Genomic DNA, 17,261 nt, shown 5'->3' with positions numbered 1-17,261 from the left:
CGATAGATTTTGTAAAATCAGGCTTCCTGCCTTTGTTTTATCAATGACTGCCTATCTACAAAGACCAGAACTTCCCGATTTCTGCCGGTTTTATCCACCAAGACCAGATGGTTATCTATGAGGCTGACTCCCAGAGACTTGACACGGATTTTTATTTCGGCCAACACTGTTTGTCTGGCAGAATTATAACAGCAAAATCCCCCAAAATATTAATTACAACGAGAGACCATACTATAAAGAGAAGCTGCAAACTAAGAGCGTGTAGTGGGCGGTGACCCCTCACGTTTTCCCCAACGCTGCGTTTCTCTGCCTATATAAAATAAAGCAATCTACATTTTGCTGAAAAATTTAGAAAAATTACGAAAAAATTCGACATTTTTTGTTTCTCATTTATAACACCCGTGAGCGTTTCACGGGCGGCCCCGCGCGGGGCTGGGGGACTCGCCCAGGGAAGAGACACCAGCGTGGCTCCCTCAGTTGTCACGGTGTCCCCGTTTGTCGCCACACAGTGCCCACAGCCGCCCCTGCCAGCCCCTTTAGGGCAGCTTTAGGGGCGGGATTGGCCGCAGCCCGGGGAAGGCGCGGAAAGGGGCGGAGAGCGGTTTGTGTACGGGCGGCACGTGGGTGCCCCGGGCGCGCCGCGGAGCTCGCCAGAGGCTGAACCCTGAACTGGCTCCTGCCAACCCCGGCTCGCCATCCTCCGAGCCGCATCACCCTCCCTGCGCAAACACAGCGCGGCAGGTACCAGTGGAGTGAGTGCACAAATCTGGGCATCCGATTCCCGTCATCCCGAGTGAAAAAGTGGTTTTAACATTCAGTTCAAGGGGACGTTTTTGTTGGCTTCCACCCCGTCCTTCTCAGGGACCAGGGGACACGACTTAATGCCATGAAGCTTTGGAGGCCACGTGTGCCCCGCTCTGGTTTTCTTTGGGAAGCATTTCCTGAGGGGGGGAGTAAAAGTTTGACTTCTACTTTCAATATCTCTCCTCAAGGCTCGTTTTGCCTGGGGAAAAGTCTCCGGGCTGACCTTTCTTTATACGACACGGTGTCCTGCCTGGCACCCCCAGCGCTGGGCTCCCCTCATGGCCAGTGTGAGCCCGGGAGGAGCCGGGGCAGCGGCCCCGGGAGGAGCCGGGGCGGCCCCGGCCCCGCAGTGCCCAGCCCAGCTCTTTGGACCGAGCTGTTAATGGGTAACCGGGGCTCTGGACCGGGAGCTGCGGGGCCAGCAGGGCTGGCGGGTGAGTGCGGGGGGACGGCGGGTGGTGCCAGGGCAGGGACAGGGAGGGCACGAGGCCACCGGGGCTGTGAGGCCACCGGGGCTGTGACAGTGTGGGGTGCAGGGGCACAGGACAGAGGGTCTTGTGGCCACACTGCTGCAGAGGCTGCAGGGGACACAGGGAACAGGAGTGCATGGGGACACAGGTACACGGGGGGCACTGGGGCCACCCCTCCACTCCCCCCCTCATTGCCCACCTGGCCATGAGGTGCCGCTCCTGAGGGGCCGGCAGCCAATGAGGCTGCAGCCAAACGAGAGATTTTGGGACAGGCGGGGTGGGGACAAGGAGGTGGGATCTGCCCTGGGAGGCACCGAGCCTGAGATGGGGGCACAGCCAGGAGCTTGGCGTGGTCCTGGAACTCCTGAGATCCTGGGGGGTCACTGAGAGCAGAGGGGTACTGGGGAGTGTCCTTGAAGTGTTGGTGGACTTGGGGAGGGGGCTCCTCCTGATCTCTGCCAGAGTCCTGGACAGACATCTGTGAGCAGCAGGAGCACCAGTGATGCTGGAGGCCCTGGAGGAGCTGTGAGCTCCTGGGTTCACACCATGGCCCTGGGTCCTGCCCTGCTGCTGAGGAGCCACAAACCCAGGGACACCTGGGGCCAGCACACCCCAGGGGTTCCCCGTGGTGGCTCTGCTGGCCTGTGGAGCCCTGGCCACACCAGCTTCAGCTGCTATCAGATCCCACCACGAGGGGGATGTTCTCCAAACCTCCCCACCTTCACCTGTTGCATTTGGGGCTGAATCTTTCCCTTCAGTGGACACTGTGAGAAGTTACCAGTGACCCTGTAATCTCCTTCTCCACACAGACCTCTACAGTTCTCCTCAAGCAAATACAACATCCTACTGCCTCTGTCCTTACACAGTAGTGCTGCTACAGTTGGATCACTGCCTTGCCTGTGACTCTGCTCTTCCCTCATCCTTTTCCAGGTAGAGGAACTGGGGGGGTGTACAAATGGGATGATGCTCCAAGGGTTCCTGCCCTGGCATAACACTGGTTCTTCTGGCTTTGCTGGACCAGTTCTCCCAGCATGATTCTCCTTTAGGACCAGTCCCTATGCAAAGTACCAGTCATTCCTACCCTTCTTCCTTCACTGTGTTAATTATCAGCATGAAAATTATCAACCCTCATCTTACTTGGTTGTACTTAGACCTTTCAATGAGGAAGGATACTTTTTGAAAAAAGGAGCTTACAGAGGCTCGTGGACACTGTCACCAACTTGGAGGAGGAGTACCAGTGCTCTTTGGCAGCAAATGTAGTCCTCTCATATAATTCCTTGGAATCACAGGAGAGTAAAGTCCTCTCCACAGTTACAGGAGAACAAGGAATTCAGCACACGATGGTCTGAGGACTCCATAGGGATAGTCCATTGATGTGCTGGGGCAAGACCTGCTCTGAATTACTGACTGTGAGGGGCATTCACCTCTCAGAAACCCAAAACTGAAGAGCAGTTTTTTTTTTTACTTTTGAGCTTCCCAGAGTTGATCTCATCTTTCTCTCCCCAACTACCACCAGGCCCTCCTAGTGCTGTTTCTCATATGTACTGAAGCAAATGAGCTTCTGGAGATGGAAGGAAACCAGATAACCCTGGACAGCCTTGAGAAGGGCACAGATAACCCAGCTTTCAGCTTTGAGGTAAGGTCCCCTTCCCTTCCCTTCCCTTCCCTTCCCTTCCCTTCCCTTCCCTTCCCTTCCCTTCCCTTCCCTTCCCTTCCCTTCCCTTCCCTTCCCTTCCCTTCCCTTCCCTTCCCTTCCCTTCCCTTCCCTTCCCTTCCCTTCCCTTCCCTTCCCTTCCCTTCCCTTCCCTTCCCTTCCCTTCCCTTCCCTTCCCTTCCCTTCCCTTCCCTTCCCTTCCCTTCCCTTCCCTTCCCTTCCCTTCCCTTCCCTTCCCTTCCCTTCCCTTCCCTTCCCTTCCCTTCCCTTCCCTTCCCTTCCCTTCCATTGTAGTACAGAGTGCTCCAGTTAATTATGTTTTCCAGGGAGAGAGGAGACACTATGAGGAACGTGGTGGTCCATGCAGTGAGAGCCAAGAAGGGAGAAGAGAAGGGAGATTCTCCTCCTACTGCAGGTGTGCTAATCTGTGCAGATGTGGGAGCTATGCAGAGACAGACCTGACTGGGGAGCAGAGCAGGGTGGTGTTGAGCACACAGTGTGTGACTGTGGCCTTGTAGGGTGCACTGCCAGGTCTCTGTTCCCCATAGCAGGTGATGGTGAACATGCTGGGGTTTCTCATCACGGGTCACCTGCACCCCCTCCTGCTACTCAAGTGCCCAGCAGGAGCCCTGGCCATGGCCTGGCTCTGGTGGGCTGGCTGCAGTTGGAGTGCTTTGGCTTGGCTTGGGCTGACCTTCCATGTCCATCCTCTGCATCTCTCATGTCTCTGCATGTGATTCTCCCCAGGAAGGCCCTGCAGCCAGCATCCAAGGCAAAGCATTTCTGCAGGGCTCATGCCAAGGTGTTGAGAAGAGTCATCCTGGGGCTCCTTGGAGTAGGTGAGGACATTCTGTCACTGAGACTCCACATCCCTTCCCCTTTGGCTGGCTGTGCCTCCAGACTTCACTTACTGAACCCTGTCAAGTGTGTGAAGGTTGTATCCTCTCCCAGCAGCCTCGCTGCCCCCTCCTCATCCCACCACTGCTGCCCAGTTCTATCTTCACCTCACTGTCCCCCTGCCCTTTTTCCACCTACCCAAGGTGTTACTGTGCCCCTTCTACTCCCTGCTGGGATGCTGCTCTTAAGGTCTCACACAAAGATAGGATCCCCAAGGGTGGCCAGGGAAGGACATTGGGAGGAAGTGAACCTTGTGGTTGTTCCCAGTGAGTTATGAACCCACAATCCTACAGCCCTGATGTTTCTGACTGCCAGTGTGCCTTTCCAGCCTACCTGTGCTACTTCATTGCGGCCTGTTACCTCAACTTCCAGCGAGCCCTTGCCCTGGTGGTCATCACTGCCGTGGTTGTCTTCTTCATCTGCTGGGGCATCTTCAAGAAATACTGTGGAGCAAAGGTTCTGCTCCTCCTCCACCCCATTGGGAAGTGCTTCCAGAAGTCCTGGCGGTGGCTGAAATGGTGAGTCAGGAGAAGGCAGGGCCAGGTCTCTCCCAGTACCCAGGTTCCCTCCATGGCTCTGCCAGCACAGCCACAGCTGATGGCACCAGGCGTGTGCTCTGCTGCCACGCTGCCACCTCACAAATGGAACCACTTAAAGGCCATTACAGAAATGTCTTGCTGCTCTGCCTCAGCAGCATGATGGCTATTCACACTTGTGCCTGAGCCCCATGTTTCTGCAGATACATGGACCTTACAGTGGCAATTCCACCACAATCGGCTCCTGCCCTTCATGAGCTTCTCTCCTATGGGGACATTGTCTTGCTGACAGTCTGGGATTTCCTCTGCAGGCTCCTGTGGGTGGCCCTCCTGGCAGGCCTGATTGTGTGGCTGGTTTTGGACACTGGCAGAAACCCAGAGCAGCTCATCTCATTGGGTGGATTCTGCTTTTTGGTGCTGTTCCTGTTTGCCTGCTCCAAGCACCACGGTGCGGTACGTGTTTCAGGTGGGGCTTGACCATCAGTCACCTCACAGGAGGTGCCCCTCTCTCCACCCAGCACTGGAGAACAATCACTTCATCCCCCCTGGCATCTCCTTCTCTGGAGGAAACAGAAGCCCAGCAGAGCTGGTCAGAGCTGGGCACAGCTTGGGGAGCTGAGCTGGTTGGGTGGATAGACCCCAAAGCCACCTCACTGCTCTTCTTTCCATTGCTCTCCTTCCCACTTCCCTGCATTGCCTCTGTCCTGTTTTCTGCCATGTCCCTCATAGTGAGTCAGACCCAGAAGCCCAGCACCAGACCCACACCTGGGCTTTAGGTGCCTTGGGAGCCTTGTCAGAAGTGATTAAAGTCCTGGTGGCTTTCAGCCCAAACTGCTGCAATGCTTTGGCCAGTCACTCCATCCTGCTCCTCCAAAGGGTTATTGAGCAGACAGTTTCAGTCTAGCAGGTCTGTGCTACGAATCATCATAAGGTCTTTGTTTTTGTATCCCAGGTCAGCCTGGCAGGTTATGTTTCAGCCAATTCCAGTCTCTCACCAGAGTCTCATTTCTGGTTCTGTCACCAACCCACATTGTTGGTTTCTGTGACACTTTTTCAGTCTCCCCCTGATCTTCACCCTGGGGCAGTGTGTGGTGTTTGCCATGTGCTGCTGCTGCAGCAGCTGGAAACCTGAGGGGGAATCCTGTAGGCCTTGCAAACATTTCAGCTCCTGTTCTGCTTGTTGTCCCCAGGTGTCCTGGAGAGCCGTTTTCTGGGGTCTGGGTTTGGAGTTCTTATTTGGACTCTTTGTCCTCCGAACAACTCCTGGCACCCAAGCTTTCCAGTGGCTGGGAGACCAGATCCAGGTACTGCATGTGCTATCCCGTGTTTGTACCCTGAGATTAACAGGAAAAGCAGGGTGTGGCATGGGGAGGAGCCATGGCAGGGATTGCATGCTCACAACACTTTTGTTTGGGACTGGGGGGAAGGCAACTCTTCCCTGGTTTTCTGCATCAGCCCAGATCCCTTGGTGTGCCCTCCCTTCCAGGCTGTAGCAGAGCCCTGTGGCTTTGGGACAACCCACTAGTATCCCCATGTGAGGTCTCCCAGGGTCATTCTCTGGTGTGCAGTGAAGGCAGCTGTGGGACTGGGGCACAGCCCCTCACGAGGCAGAATGAAATATCAGGGAAGGACCTGATGGAGATCTCTGTCCTACTGTGTAATTTCTTCCCTTGCAGTACTTCCTGGGCTACACCACAGCTGGCTCCAGCTTTGTCTTTGGGAACACACTCATTGAAGAAGTCTTTGCCTTCCAGGTCAGCCAAGGAATGGGGCAGGGGGAGGTTTTATTCTGGTCTGCCTCTGCTGGGTCCTGGACAGCACAGAGCTAAATGCAGCCAGATCTGCTGCAGCAGAGCTCAGCCATCTCAGAGATGGATTTCCCTCAGCTGTGTATCCACCTGAGGACTTCCTCAGTGCCATGGAGGATTTGCACTGGTCCCTGTCCCTCTGCCAGTGTTGTGGCACCCCAGTAGTGTGGGCTGACTGTGCAGTACCCCTCCATGCCCAGCCTGGTGCCCACAGGTGCCAGGATGTGTCTCCTTTAACCCTCTGTGCCTTGCCTGCAGACCCTGCCCATCATTGTTTTCTTCAGCTGTGTGATGTCTATCCTCTACTACCTTGGTGTCATGCAATGGCTTATTCTCAAGGTAAGGCCTCACTCCTAAATCTGGGATGGCAGTGGAAAGAAGAACCACCTGCTGGGTTCTGTGTACTATGGTCAGCTGAGAGGTGTCTCAGGAAAATTGTCATGGTACTAATTTGAGGTGATTTGTCCTACTTAAAAGATATAAGCCCTGTCTTTCTAATGTGTCCTTCTCAGAAAGCTGAAAAAACTGAACCCTAGAGCTGATGTTTCCACCCAGTCTGGGCGTGCTTCCCAGGATCACCTCCATGCAAGGGCCAAACAATGCCTGGCATCATGGGGATAGTGGCAGGATGCCAGGAGTCTCTGTCACAGTGGCCTTGTTTTTTCCCAGATCTCCTGGCTGCTTCAAGTCTCCATGGGCACCACTCCCACTGAGACTCTCAGTGTGGCAGGGAACATTTTTGTGGGGCAGGTAAGGTCCTGGGCAGCAGATGCAGCTACTCAGTGCTTGCAGCTGAGCCTGCCCTGGAGAAAGGCTCTTCTTCCTCCCTGTGAGACTGTGGCCCTGTGTGGCCCCACCCCAGGACAGCAGGGATTTCTCTTGCACAGACCGAAGCGCCGCTGCTGATCCGCCCGTACCTCCCAGACATGACCCTGTCAGAGATCCATGCTGTGATGACTGGTGGCTTTTCCACCATTGCAGGCAGCGTGATGGGAGCCTACATATCCTTTGGGGTGAGTGCACGAGCTGTTGATCCACATGCTCCCTGCTACAGGGTATTGACATGCAAAATTAGGACTTCAGGGTGAGAGAGGACCCCCAGCAGGTGCCTCATGGTCCCCTTCCATAAGCAGGATGAGAGCAGGGTGTCCAGACTCACTTTGTCCCAAAGACACCCAAAGATACCCAGCCCTATCTTTTCTGGCCTGGCCTGAACCCTAGAGCCCTGCCAGGTAGAAGGCAGTGCTATGGGACCCTTACCATGGTCCCTGCACAGCGAGGAGGGCAAATCCCACAGAATCATGAGATAATATAGCCTGGAAAAACCCTCTGGGGCAGGTCTCTCATCTACCCTCCTGCCAACTAAGGTTATGGCAAATGAGGGGATGCCCAGGACTTTGTTCAGATTCATGGTGAACGTCCCATGGATGGAGATCTCCCCCAACCTGTCTGGTTTCCCCCAGAGGTGCCTCAGACACGAGAAACAATTTTTCCTTATATCCAACTGGAACTGTGCCTGTGATTCCACCTTTTCACTGGCTATCAATGAGCAGTGTCTCCCCTCCAGTCCCCTTTTATAGAAACAGCAGTACCCACCTCCCTCCCTTTTCTCCCAAAAGAACAATTCCTGCTCCTCCAGCATTGCCTGGGCATTTCTGGCACCAAGCCCCCAGGAATGCCCTCTCCAGTTCATCAGTACTCTGAATAAACCTTCCCCTTAACCTGCTGCCTGAGCTCCTGCTATTTAAACATTAATTAGTCTCCTTAAATGGGGAACCAAAGGTGGAAGGTCAGAGAAATGAGATGTTGCCAGGGAGTGGGTGAGGCTGGGAGCTTGGCCCTTGGTCAGCAGGTAGAAGTTAACAGTGTTATCCAACCTACTGCTCTGATACCGGTAAAAAGGGACAAGGAAGAGAAAAGAGCCATTAGGATAAAGTCAAACAGCAGGAGAGATTAACTTCACCAAGGCTACAATCGCTGCAGCTCCAGCAATCGCCTCCATCCAGGCGAGCTGCCCCACGTGCACGGCTGCTTAGAGGGAAAACCAGCCAGTTTGAGCAAGTGGAGAGTCCTCAGCCGCTCTGAGTGTCACTGGCTGATGCCAGCCACGTGCTGGTGTGCCCTGGGGTGTCAGGTCACAGGGCACAGAGGTGCCCATGCCTCGGGTCTGCTGTTGCAGATTGATGCAGCATCGCTGATCGCAGCTTCTGTGATGGCCGCGCCCTGCGCCCTCGCCATGGCCAAACTTGTCTACCCTGAGGTGGAGGAGTCCAAGTTCAAGGGCAAAGCAAGCGTCCGCCTCTCCAGTGGGTGAGTGTGAGGAGAGGGGCAGTGAGTGGGGCTGCATGTGTCCTTCTATGCAGGGAAGCTGTGGGGGCACTTTGGGGCACAAGGGGACACTACGGATGGCCCAAGGCTGGGAGAGCCTGCACATATCCATGGAGCGAGTGCTGGCCTGGCATGGAGATGCCCAGCCAGATGAGGACACTGGGGTCTTTTTCTGTGCAGTGAAGAGCAGAACATCCTGGAAGCTGCCAGCAATGGGGCTGCCACCTCCGTGGGGCTCGTGGCCAACATTGCAGCCAACCTCATCGCCTTCCTGGCCGTGCTGGAGTTCATCAACGCTGCCCTCCGCTGGCTCGGAGAGATGGTGGACATCAAGGACCTTTCCTTCCAGGTATCCCAAAGAGCAGAGCCATGGTTTGAGCTGCCAGATCCTGTATCCCCCACCCATCCCCACCTTTGCCCGCTGCCTCAGTGGGCAGCTGAGACCCTGGCTGGGTTTTTGGCAAATGCTGGCAGTGGATGTCCAGTCTGGGGGCTGTGCAGGTCAGCTGTGAGTTGTTCCCTTCTGGGATGCTTTTCCCAGGTGATCTGCTCCTATGTCCTCATGCCTGTGGCCTTTCTCATGGGGGCAGACTGGGCAGACTCACCGGTGGTGGCTGAGCTCCTGGGAATCAAGATCTTCCTGAACGAGTTTGTGGCGTACCAGCAGCTGGCCACCTACAAGAAGAACCGCCTGATGGGCCTGGAGGAGTGGGATGGGAACCGCAAGCAGTGGATATCTGTGAGGAGCCCCTGCCACCCTGCTAGGCACAGGGATAGAACCAGCTGGAATGTGCCATGGGACCTGGCAGGCAGAGGATCTTACAACCATTTAGTTTGGAAAAGTCCTCTAAGATCATTGAACCATAATGATGGTGCTGGGAGTGGGAGGGCACCTATGTCCAGCTAGACTTGGACGTTTGCTAATGGCTGGGTAGGGGAGGAAGGAGTCAGTGAAGCCCTTTCCCATTTATCTTGCTCCTTGATGGGACAGATCACGGTGCTACAGGGCCTCTTGTCCCCTTAGCCCAGCCTCTTCCAGGGAGAGCCTTCATCCTTGCTCCCAAAAATAGCTGACAGAGAAGGGTTTGGGGTGGGGGACTTACCTCTGCCATGTCTGTCTGGGAGGTCCAATATGGTGCTCAGCTCTGAGTGCTCTGGGGCTGCTCCTGGGCAGAGGTGACCAACCCCTGCTGCTGTGCCCTCCAGGAGCGAGCTGAGAGCATCACCACCTTTGCCCTCTGTGGATTTGCCAACCTCAGCTCCATTGGCATCACTCTGGGAGGCCTGGGTGAGTGTGACCTATGTCCTGAGTGCCTGGGCACTCAGGGAGTGGGGTCCTGGGTCAGGGAGCTAGAGCTCTCTAAGGAGGAATTTGCTGCCCTCAAGTCTCTATGCTTGGTCTCTGCCAGATAAGAAACAACATTTGCATGAGGTGACCAGGACAATTTTGCATTGCACCCATGGGCAAGAGCACACGCATGTCCCCTCAAGGCTGCGTGTCATCCATGCACAGGGGAAGGAGCAGAGAGACTCCAATGCTGGGAGTGCTCAGGACTCCCATGGGTGCAGGGTGGGCACAGTGCTCTGCCAGCACGGGCAGACAGCACTGGGTGCTGGCTGGGATCACCACATCTTCCAGACAGCAGGAGTTGGGGTGGGCAGGGCACTGTGTGGCAGAGCCAGCTCAGGGCTGAGGACATGTCCCTGTCTGTCCCCCACCCAGCAGAGAGCCAGAGCAAGGATCTGACTCACCCCAGTGTCTGTTTTGTCCCCACAGCTTCCATGGTGCCCCAGCGCAAGGGTGACTTTGCTTCCGTGGTACTGCGGGCCCTGCTCACTGGCATCTGTGTCTCCATGCTCAATGCCTGCCTGGCAGGTAGATCTCTGCCCACTGCCAGCAGGGCCAGAGAGATCCAGGGAGGGACAGGGCTGAAGACCCCCTAAATGCAGCCTTCAGGGATGGAGCTGGCTGGCCTGTCCCCCCATGGCTCTGCCAGAGCCTTCAAACCCTGCTCTCCACTCATGGCTCTGCCAAGGGCAGCCCAAACTCTCCTGGAGCCTCTCATCCTCCTCTGGGCTGGAACATTTCAAGGGCAACTTTTGGAGTATTGCAAGGAGCTCCCTGAAGTCCTGGGGGGGAGGTGGGATGGCTTATGGGACCTGCAGTGTCCCAGGTACAGGACTGCAAGTAAGTGTAATCAGGGTGTGAGACTTGTGAGCAGGCATGGGATACAGGACCCACAGCTTGCTCGGGGTGTGCAGTGTGGATCCATTTAAGTCCCAACAGGAGCCCTTGTTCCCCAGGTCTCCTCTATGTGCCAACACAGGTGGGTGACTGCGCAACGTTCTTCGGAACCGCCAACTTCAGCTCGACCAGCTACACTATGTACACCTGCTGTAAGCAGCTCTTTGCAAGGTGGGTGTGAAGGGCCCCACAGCCATCTGGTCCTGCCTAAGGACCTAGGTGGTGGGGCAGCAGCTTGTCCTGACCCTGTGTCTCTCCCTCCAGCTCGGTGCTCCAGAATGGGAATCTCTCCTTCACGGGATCCTGGGCTGAGCAGGCAGAGAGTGTGCTGTGGCTCACAGAGTGCTGTGTGCACTACAACCACACGTCCTGTGCAGGGACAATCTAGAACTGGGGGAACACCAGGGCCTACAGGGCCTATCTCCAAAGGTAGAAAAAACCCCAACAGAAACCTGAGCATTTGGTCTTCTCCACTCCAGTGCTGATGGACAGCTGTGTGCACCTTGCAACCTGCATTCTTAGGGGCTGGCCCTGTGGACACATGGGACTAGCTCCCAAATAAATTATGTCAACCCTTATGTGCTTGCACTCAGACCCCTTCTGGCCCCTGACTATGGCTGTCCCACACAGGACAAGGTCCTTTGCTGGGGCTGCACCCCATGCTCACCTTGCAAGCTGAGCCTCTGTCTGCTGCCAGCCTTAGGGTCTGGCTCCAGCCCTTCCCTTCTCCTCCACTGGGCATGGATAGGGTAAAGCCAGTGCTTGAAGATGTTTCCTTCCCCAAACACAAAGCTAACACATCCCACTGTACTTGGGAGCAGCTGTCCCAGAGGGATCACAGTGCCAAGGAACAGGCCAGTCCTTCTCACTTTATTGCACTCGAGAGCACCCAGTCGCCAACGCAGCCACGCAGCCACGTTGTGTACATTGGTATTTTACAGTCCCAGTGGCAAAGGACCAGGAGCCCAGAGCATGCCATGCTCCCAGCCTGGCCCCTTCCCTCCATCAGGCTGCACTCAGCCACTGCTTGGGACCCCACCCTGCAGGCACCAGCACCCAGCACCCTCCTGCAACACCCTGAGGAAGGGGATGCTCTGCAGGGTGATGGAGCAGACAGCTCCCCTGCCTGTGCATCACTGCCTTGAGGGAGGGGTAGCAGGATTTTGAGTGGGAACTGCCAGCTATTGCTGGAATCCAACATGTGCCAGCAGGAGTGAGGGTGAGCACTAGACTGTGCTCAGGCTAGGGCAAACAGGGTCTATGTATGGCACAGGGGCAAGGAGAAGTGAGTCCTGAGGGCTAGACACTCCCATGTGCCAAGGTAGAGCCTGGTATGGAGGGGAAGTTGCCTCTTTGCCCTGCTTCCCATGTGAGTATCCCATGTGAGGTAGAGCATCCTTGCTGTAGCACTGGCCACCATCCAGAGCAGCACGGCCACCCAGCAACAGAGTGGGAGACTTCCCTGGGAAGCAGGGGAGGGCAGGTGTGCAAAATCCTATCCCTATGAAGTTGCTGGTACCAGTGCAAATACCTTGCCCTGGAACCAGCCAACACTCCAGAGCCCCACCTGCTGGAGCCCTCCACAGGACAAAAGGTGTGCCAGGGCTCAGGGGACTGCCTGGGCACGGGTGGGGTTCTCATCCTTGACAGCGCTGGCAAGGCTTCACCCAGTCACTTTATGGGGACACAAAGAGGGACATGAGGTGCTGGGAGCCAGGAGGGCATCCAGGACTCCCAGTTTGCTGGGGAGCCATGCAAGGACGTGGTGCCTGCAAAGCCCAAGGGAGAAGCTCTGCCCTGCCTCAAGGAAGGCTTTTGGAAAGTTGAGAGGAAAGCGAGTCCAAGTGTGGAGAGGCACAGGACCCCACAGGCTTCAGCAGCAGCTCCTGTAGAGAGGTACTGGGGAGGTGGCCTGTGGCTCACAGCCCCCTTGGACCCGGCCCAGCCCTCACAATTAGCACACACCACACAATGCAAGCGCTGCGGGCCAGGAAGGAGCCCCAAGAAGGCCACTGCCAGGGTCTCCCTTCCCCACACTGGTCATATGCTGGGCCCAGGCTGGGGGCCAGAGCAGGAATCCCAGTTGCAGCAGCTCTGACTACTGCAGGCAGCCAGCTCTGTTGCTCTCTCCTGACCTGGGTTTGCAGGCTGTTGGGGCCTCTCCTGTTTCTGCAGCTCTCCGGGAGCTCTTGGGGCTCACAGAAGCCTTGCGGATGCCCTGAGGACTTGTCAGCACCTTCTTCTGGAGCTGGGGGCTGGACTGGGCAGACTTCCTGCCCAGACAGGGACTTTTGGAGCCCTTGGGTTTGGCTGGCTCCAGCATCTTCAGGCCCAGGATGCTGCAGTAATGGTTGCACCTGTGTGCAGCCGGGAACTGCTCCAGCAGGGAAGGGAAGCAGCTCTCCTTCAGCCCCTGGTACCTGCCAACACAGCTACCCTCAGCTCCTGCTTTGCACCAAGGAGATGTCCCAGGGGAGAGCAGGGAGGTGAGGATGGAGCCCTACCACAGTTAACACCATGGCCCTTGCCAGGTAAGCAGCAGAGCTGGGGACAGCCAGGGCCACCCTGCTCCAGAGCTGGAAGGAACTCACCCCTTCAGGTTGGTAGCGATCCGCACGTTGGTCAGCTTCCAGCCCACTCCTGTAATTTAAGAGGACAACCAGTCTCTGCCCACAGAAGGACAGCCACCAGCACCCAGGGCAGATCCTTGCCCTAGGCAGAGGGTTCCATGCCATGGGGTGGGGAGAGAGAGACAGGAGGGCAAGCCTGGGGCTTTCTTTCCCAGGCTGGAGGGTGGTGATGGGCCATGAGCAGCACCCAGGAGATCCCTTTACCTTCCATGTCAGTCACGAGGATGTTTCCATTAGTCCACTGGTAAACCCAATGCTGGAAGGTGCAGCATTTGAGCACAATCTCCGAGGTGCCTCGTGCCACCAAGCTGCCATCTCTCTCAGTGACACAGTACTGCTCACAGGGCCCGCCAAGGTCCTCCTCCATTGTGGCATAAGGGATGTTGTTGGCCGGACGATAAATCAAGTACAGAGGAATTATCCTGTGTAGGAGTTCACAGACAATGGCAGCATGGTGAGCTCTCCCTCCTCTTCAAGTGAAGATTCACCACAGTCTGCAATCCTGGCTTTTACCTTCCTCCTAATATCCCTTCCATTTGTGGGGGTAGAGTGCATGGCCTTTGGGATGCCCCACCACCCACAGGGAATCTTCCCACCACCCCCTGCAATACTCTGCCAGGGCATCAAGCCAGTGGAGCTGCAGCATATCACTTACTCAGGCACTGCTCCAAAATCAGGGATGGCTCGTGCCTCAGCAGCAAAGATCTTGCAGTACTCACGGCTGGAGTTTTGGACTTTACATTCCTGGAAGTGCAAACAGAAGAGTGAAGAACCTGTCCCATCTTGCACCAATGCCTCCCTGGGACCACTGCCAATTGTTTTCCTGTCCTGATGGACAAAGGGTGATGGGAAAGTCCTGAGCAGCTCCATATTATGAGCTGAAGCCAAGAATGGCAAGGACATGTCCAGCCCCCTGGCTAGACCACTCCAGAGCATTCCAAAAGCAGGAGGAAAGAGCAAAAGTGGGCACAGAGCTGGGGACCATCCGGAGACCAACTCCATGTGGGGAAGGTGGGAGGGAGAAAGGTGAATGGTGGCCCACAAGGATGCTCACCTGGATGGTGATGTCATAGTTCTTCTCGACAAGGCTGTTCTCATTCTTGGTCCCAAAGACGATGAAATTGTGCACTTTGATGACGCAGGTGTGGCCGGACTCAAAGACAGGCTCCAGGCCATAAATGGCTCTGGCACGGCAGGCTTTGCGCAGGGAGCCAGCACCCACTTCCACGTCCTCGCTCACCACGCGGCCGAAGAGCTTATCCCCCCAATAGCCTGCATCAGCCAAACCCTTGGCAAACACCATGGGTGTCATCTCGATCTCCTCTCCAACTGGTGGGGGGAAGAGCTGGTGAGGGAGGGACAACATGGGCATGTCCTGCTTCAGCCCCAGAGCTGCCTGCCCCACTCGGCAAGGGGCAGAGTCACAGCTCATCATGTGGCCCTTACCTTCCATCTCTTCCCGCAGGGTAAATCCTGACAACACTAGATGAGACAGAAAGCAAAGAGATGTCAAGGTCCTGCCAGGATCCCATCCTGCCAAGATCCCACCTTGCCCCATGCACTTGCATGACTAGGGATGGCAGGTAGGATGGTGGGAATCAATTGGCACACGGAGGCAGAAGCACCTCACAGAGGTGGTGTTACAGAACGTGCCAAGGCTCCCCCACTGCAGCTCCCCCCACCAAGCCTTTTCTGCAGTTGGCCACAACACCCCATGGCACACTCAGGAATCTGTGAGAGGCTGTTTAGGGCTCCTCACCTTCTGGGCTGAACAGGAAATCTGTGGAGTTGGTGCCATACTCGTTGCTGATCACACACCGATAGACTCCGCAATCCTTCTGGGATGCCTGCACAATAGCCAAGGCTGCCTGGCCCTCATCACCAGCACTGGAAAAAAAATGGAGCACAGCCACATTCCTGTGTGGTGGGGACCACAGGGGAGCCCTGTGACAGGCACTGTGGGTGGGCAATGTGCTGCCCTTGGGAGGATGGAAGAATGCTAGAAATGAAGCCCATGGGCAGCCCAGCTGCTCCCCCAACATGTCACTGCACCAGGAGTCCTGCCCTGTGCTTTGTACTAACAGAGATGCTTATCCTCCAGACAAGCCCTGCAGAATCTGGCCAGAATTGGGCTACAGACTGATAAATGGTACTTGCCCCTGAGTGAGGCTGGGTCAGAGCTTCACAGAGGGAAAAAGTGGGACCCTCATCCTGACACCCACTGGCTGAGCAGGCTCTGCTCTGGTCTGCTGGCAGGCAATGGCCACTCGTGCCCATCTGCCCCAGCTCTAATATGTGCCCCTGGAGACAATCTCTGCCCCAGAACCACCTAACTTACCATCTACTCATTATACAGGGAGCTCAGGGGACACCAATGGCATGAGGTAAATCCCAAATGATGTGGGTGATGTTCCTACACAAATCCTCTGGGCTTGAGAACAAGTTGCTCTCCATAGCAGACCCAAAGGACACAAGCAGACACCCAGATATCTGAATATGCTTTCCCTGCTCAAAGGCCATGCCAAGGGATAGAGAGCATACAGCCAGAGCTGCTTTTTCCCAGGAGTGGTTGCATAAAAGACCCTCTCACCACTGCCACCCTCACATGGATCCTTTGGGGTCCCAGTTTTACAGTTCACATCCAACTCTGATGGGCATAACACCTTCTCTGCCCTCCCCAAGGTTTGTGTTTGGGTACACACAGAAGACACTCCAGATGGAGCATCAATAAGATAAACCTGGCAGCATCTCCCCATCTGGGCAATCCTTCCCTCCGTGGGCACTGATATGATGAAGTTCACAATGTGCTGTGCCATGCACTGAGCTTCCCAAGCTGCCTTAGCAAGAGGGGCTCCTTCACCAGTCAAGGCAAGGAGCGAGGTGTGACAGATGCCAGCAAGGTTACCTCCTTTGGGCTTCAGCTACAGGGATCTCGTCCTTGTACCACGTCAGCTTAGAATCACTCAATATATTGAAGAACTGGCACCAAAGTTTCAGGTTTCCTGATGCATCAGAAAATTGTTCTGCCCTGATCTTACGGACCACCTGTGGAGCTAAGGACAGGGTGCAAAGAGATGGGTGGTGAGATACAGAGCTCTGGGGACAGGCCAGCCTATGCACACACTGCTGCTCAGGGCTTTGGGTATCACGTGTATGTCAGCACTGCCTTCCCAGGGAAGGTCTCAGAGCTTCACTGGGATAAAAAGATGGGATACAAGTGGTACAAATTTGTTCAACAGCACAGCACTGCAATACCCAGTGAGGCTTGGCCAGAGGACAGGCAGAAAAACACTATTTGTGGTTTGGTTTTTTTTTAATATTGGAGGAAACATGCATCTACTGAAGTAGGGATTTATCATGGTTACCCTTACTTTGCAAGTGCATATTCCTGGGAGTACCACCTGGTTCCTTCAACCCCAGGATTATGCCTTTTTAAATTCAATGCCACAAGGAATAAAATAAAGCACTGACCACAGATGTGGAAGAGGAGTGTGTGCCCTGTGATGCCCACTGAATCATGGAATCACAGTTTGGGTCTGAAGGGACTTTAAAGACTATCTCATTCCAACCCTCTTGCCATGAGGAGGGACACTTCCTATTCAACCAGATACCTCAGGATCCCCAACCAGCATCAGGCTGATGAGGATCAGAACAGAGAGACCAAACCCAAGACAATTCTATGATCCCTGAGGCTGGGGAAGCCCAGACTGTGGAGACAGCCAGTGTCAGAGCTGCTGCCTCTTGCATTCCTCATCTCTCCCCACACTGGGATAGAAGCCTTGGGGGAGACTTTTAGCTTTCACACTGTCAAAGGCTGATGCTGAAAACATCAAAAAAAAGGCTGATTTGTTGCTGCAAATGCATAAAATTCATGTGGCATCAGCTGTCT

At 55.4% G+C, this 17,261-nt stretch overlaps 2 protein-coding genes across 8 annotated transcripts in view; one reads left to right on the top strand and one right to left on the bottom strand.

Annotated features, from left to right (window-relative positions):
• Positions 1–1,225: 1,225 nt before the first annotated feature.
• Positions 1,226–11,463, top strand: SLC28A2 (solute carrier family 28 member 2). Of its 6 annotated transcripts, XM_079317644.1 has the most exons (18): positions 1,292–1,422; positions 2,084–2,910; positions 3,255–3,343; positions 3,676–3,767; positions 4,154–4,343; positions 4,673–4,814; positions 5,552–5,665; positions 6,038–6,115; positions 6,428–6,508; positions 6,839–6,919; positions 7,057–7,182; positions 8,349–8,479; positions 8,678–8,846; positions 9,039–9,236; positions 9,704–9,785; positions 10,275–10,373; positions 10,802–10,913; positions 11,007–11,463. In XM_079317644.1, exons 2-18 carry the CDS (start codon positions 2,842–2,844, stop codon positions 11,128–11,130), a joined length of 1,977 nt encoding a protein of 658 aa, XP_079173770.1. In that variant the 5' UTR covers positions 1,292–1,422; positions 2,084–2,841; the 3' UTR covers positions 11,131–11,463. The 6 variants fall into 6 exon arrangements, with proteins under 6 accessions (XP_079173768.1, XP_079173770.1, XP_079173766.1 ...); XM_079317642.1 differs by lacking the exon at positions 1,292–1,422 and adding an exon at positions 1,226–1,238 and having other exon boundaries at positions 8,678–9,236; XM_079317640.1 differs by having other exon boundaries at positions 8,678–9,236.
• Positions 11,464–11,591: 128 nt separating this feature from the next.
• Positions 11,592–17,261, bottom strand: part of ALPK3 (alpha kinase 3) — a 32,386-nt gene continuing 26,716 nt past the window's right edge. For both annotated transcript variants that reach the window (XM_079317638.1, XM_079317637.1), the window contains 8 exons: positions 16,278–16,425; positions 15,132–15,259; positions 14,819–14,854; positions 14,427–14,701; positions 14,028–14,116; positions 13,577–13,794; positions 13,334–13,382; positions 11,592–13,162 (listed from right to left, as the gene is read on the bottom strand). In XM_079317638.1, coding sequence (XP_079173764.1) covers positions 12,841–13,162; positions 13,334–13,382; positions 13,577–13,794; positions 14,028–14,116; positions 14,427–14,701; positions 14,819–14,854; positions 15,132–15,259; positions 16,278–16,425 — 1,265 coding nt within the window. In that variant the 3' untranslated portion in view covers positions 11,592–12,840. The remainder of the gene's footprint in view (positions 13,163–13,333; positions 13,383–13,576; positions 13,795–14,027; positions 14,117–14,426; positions 14,702–14,818; positions 14,855–15,131; positions 15,260–16,277; positions 16,426–17,261) is intronic.

Source organism: Erithacus rubecula, assembly GCF_903797595.1.
Source record: "Erithacus rubecula genome assembly, chromosome: 14".
Classification (NCBI taxonomy): domain Eukaryota; kingdom Metazoa; phylum Chordata; class Aves; order Passeriformes; family Muscicapidae; genus Erithacus; species Erithacus rubecula.
Note: the sequence above shows the minus strand (reverse complement) of the source record. Positions and strands in the feature narration are given on the sequence as shown.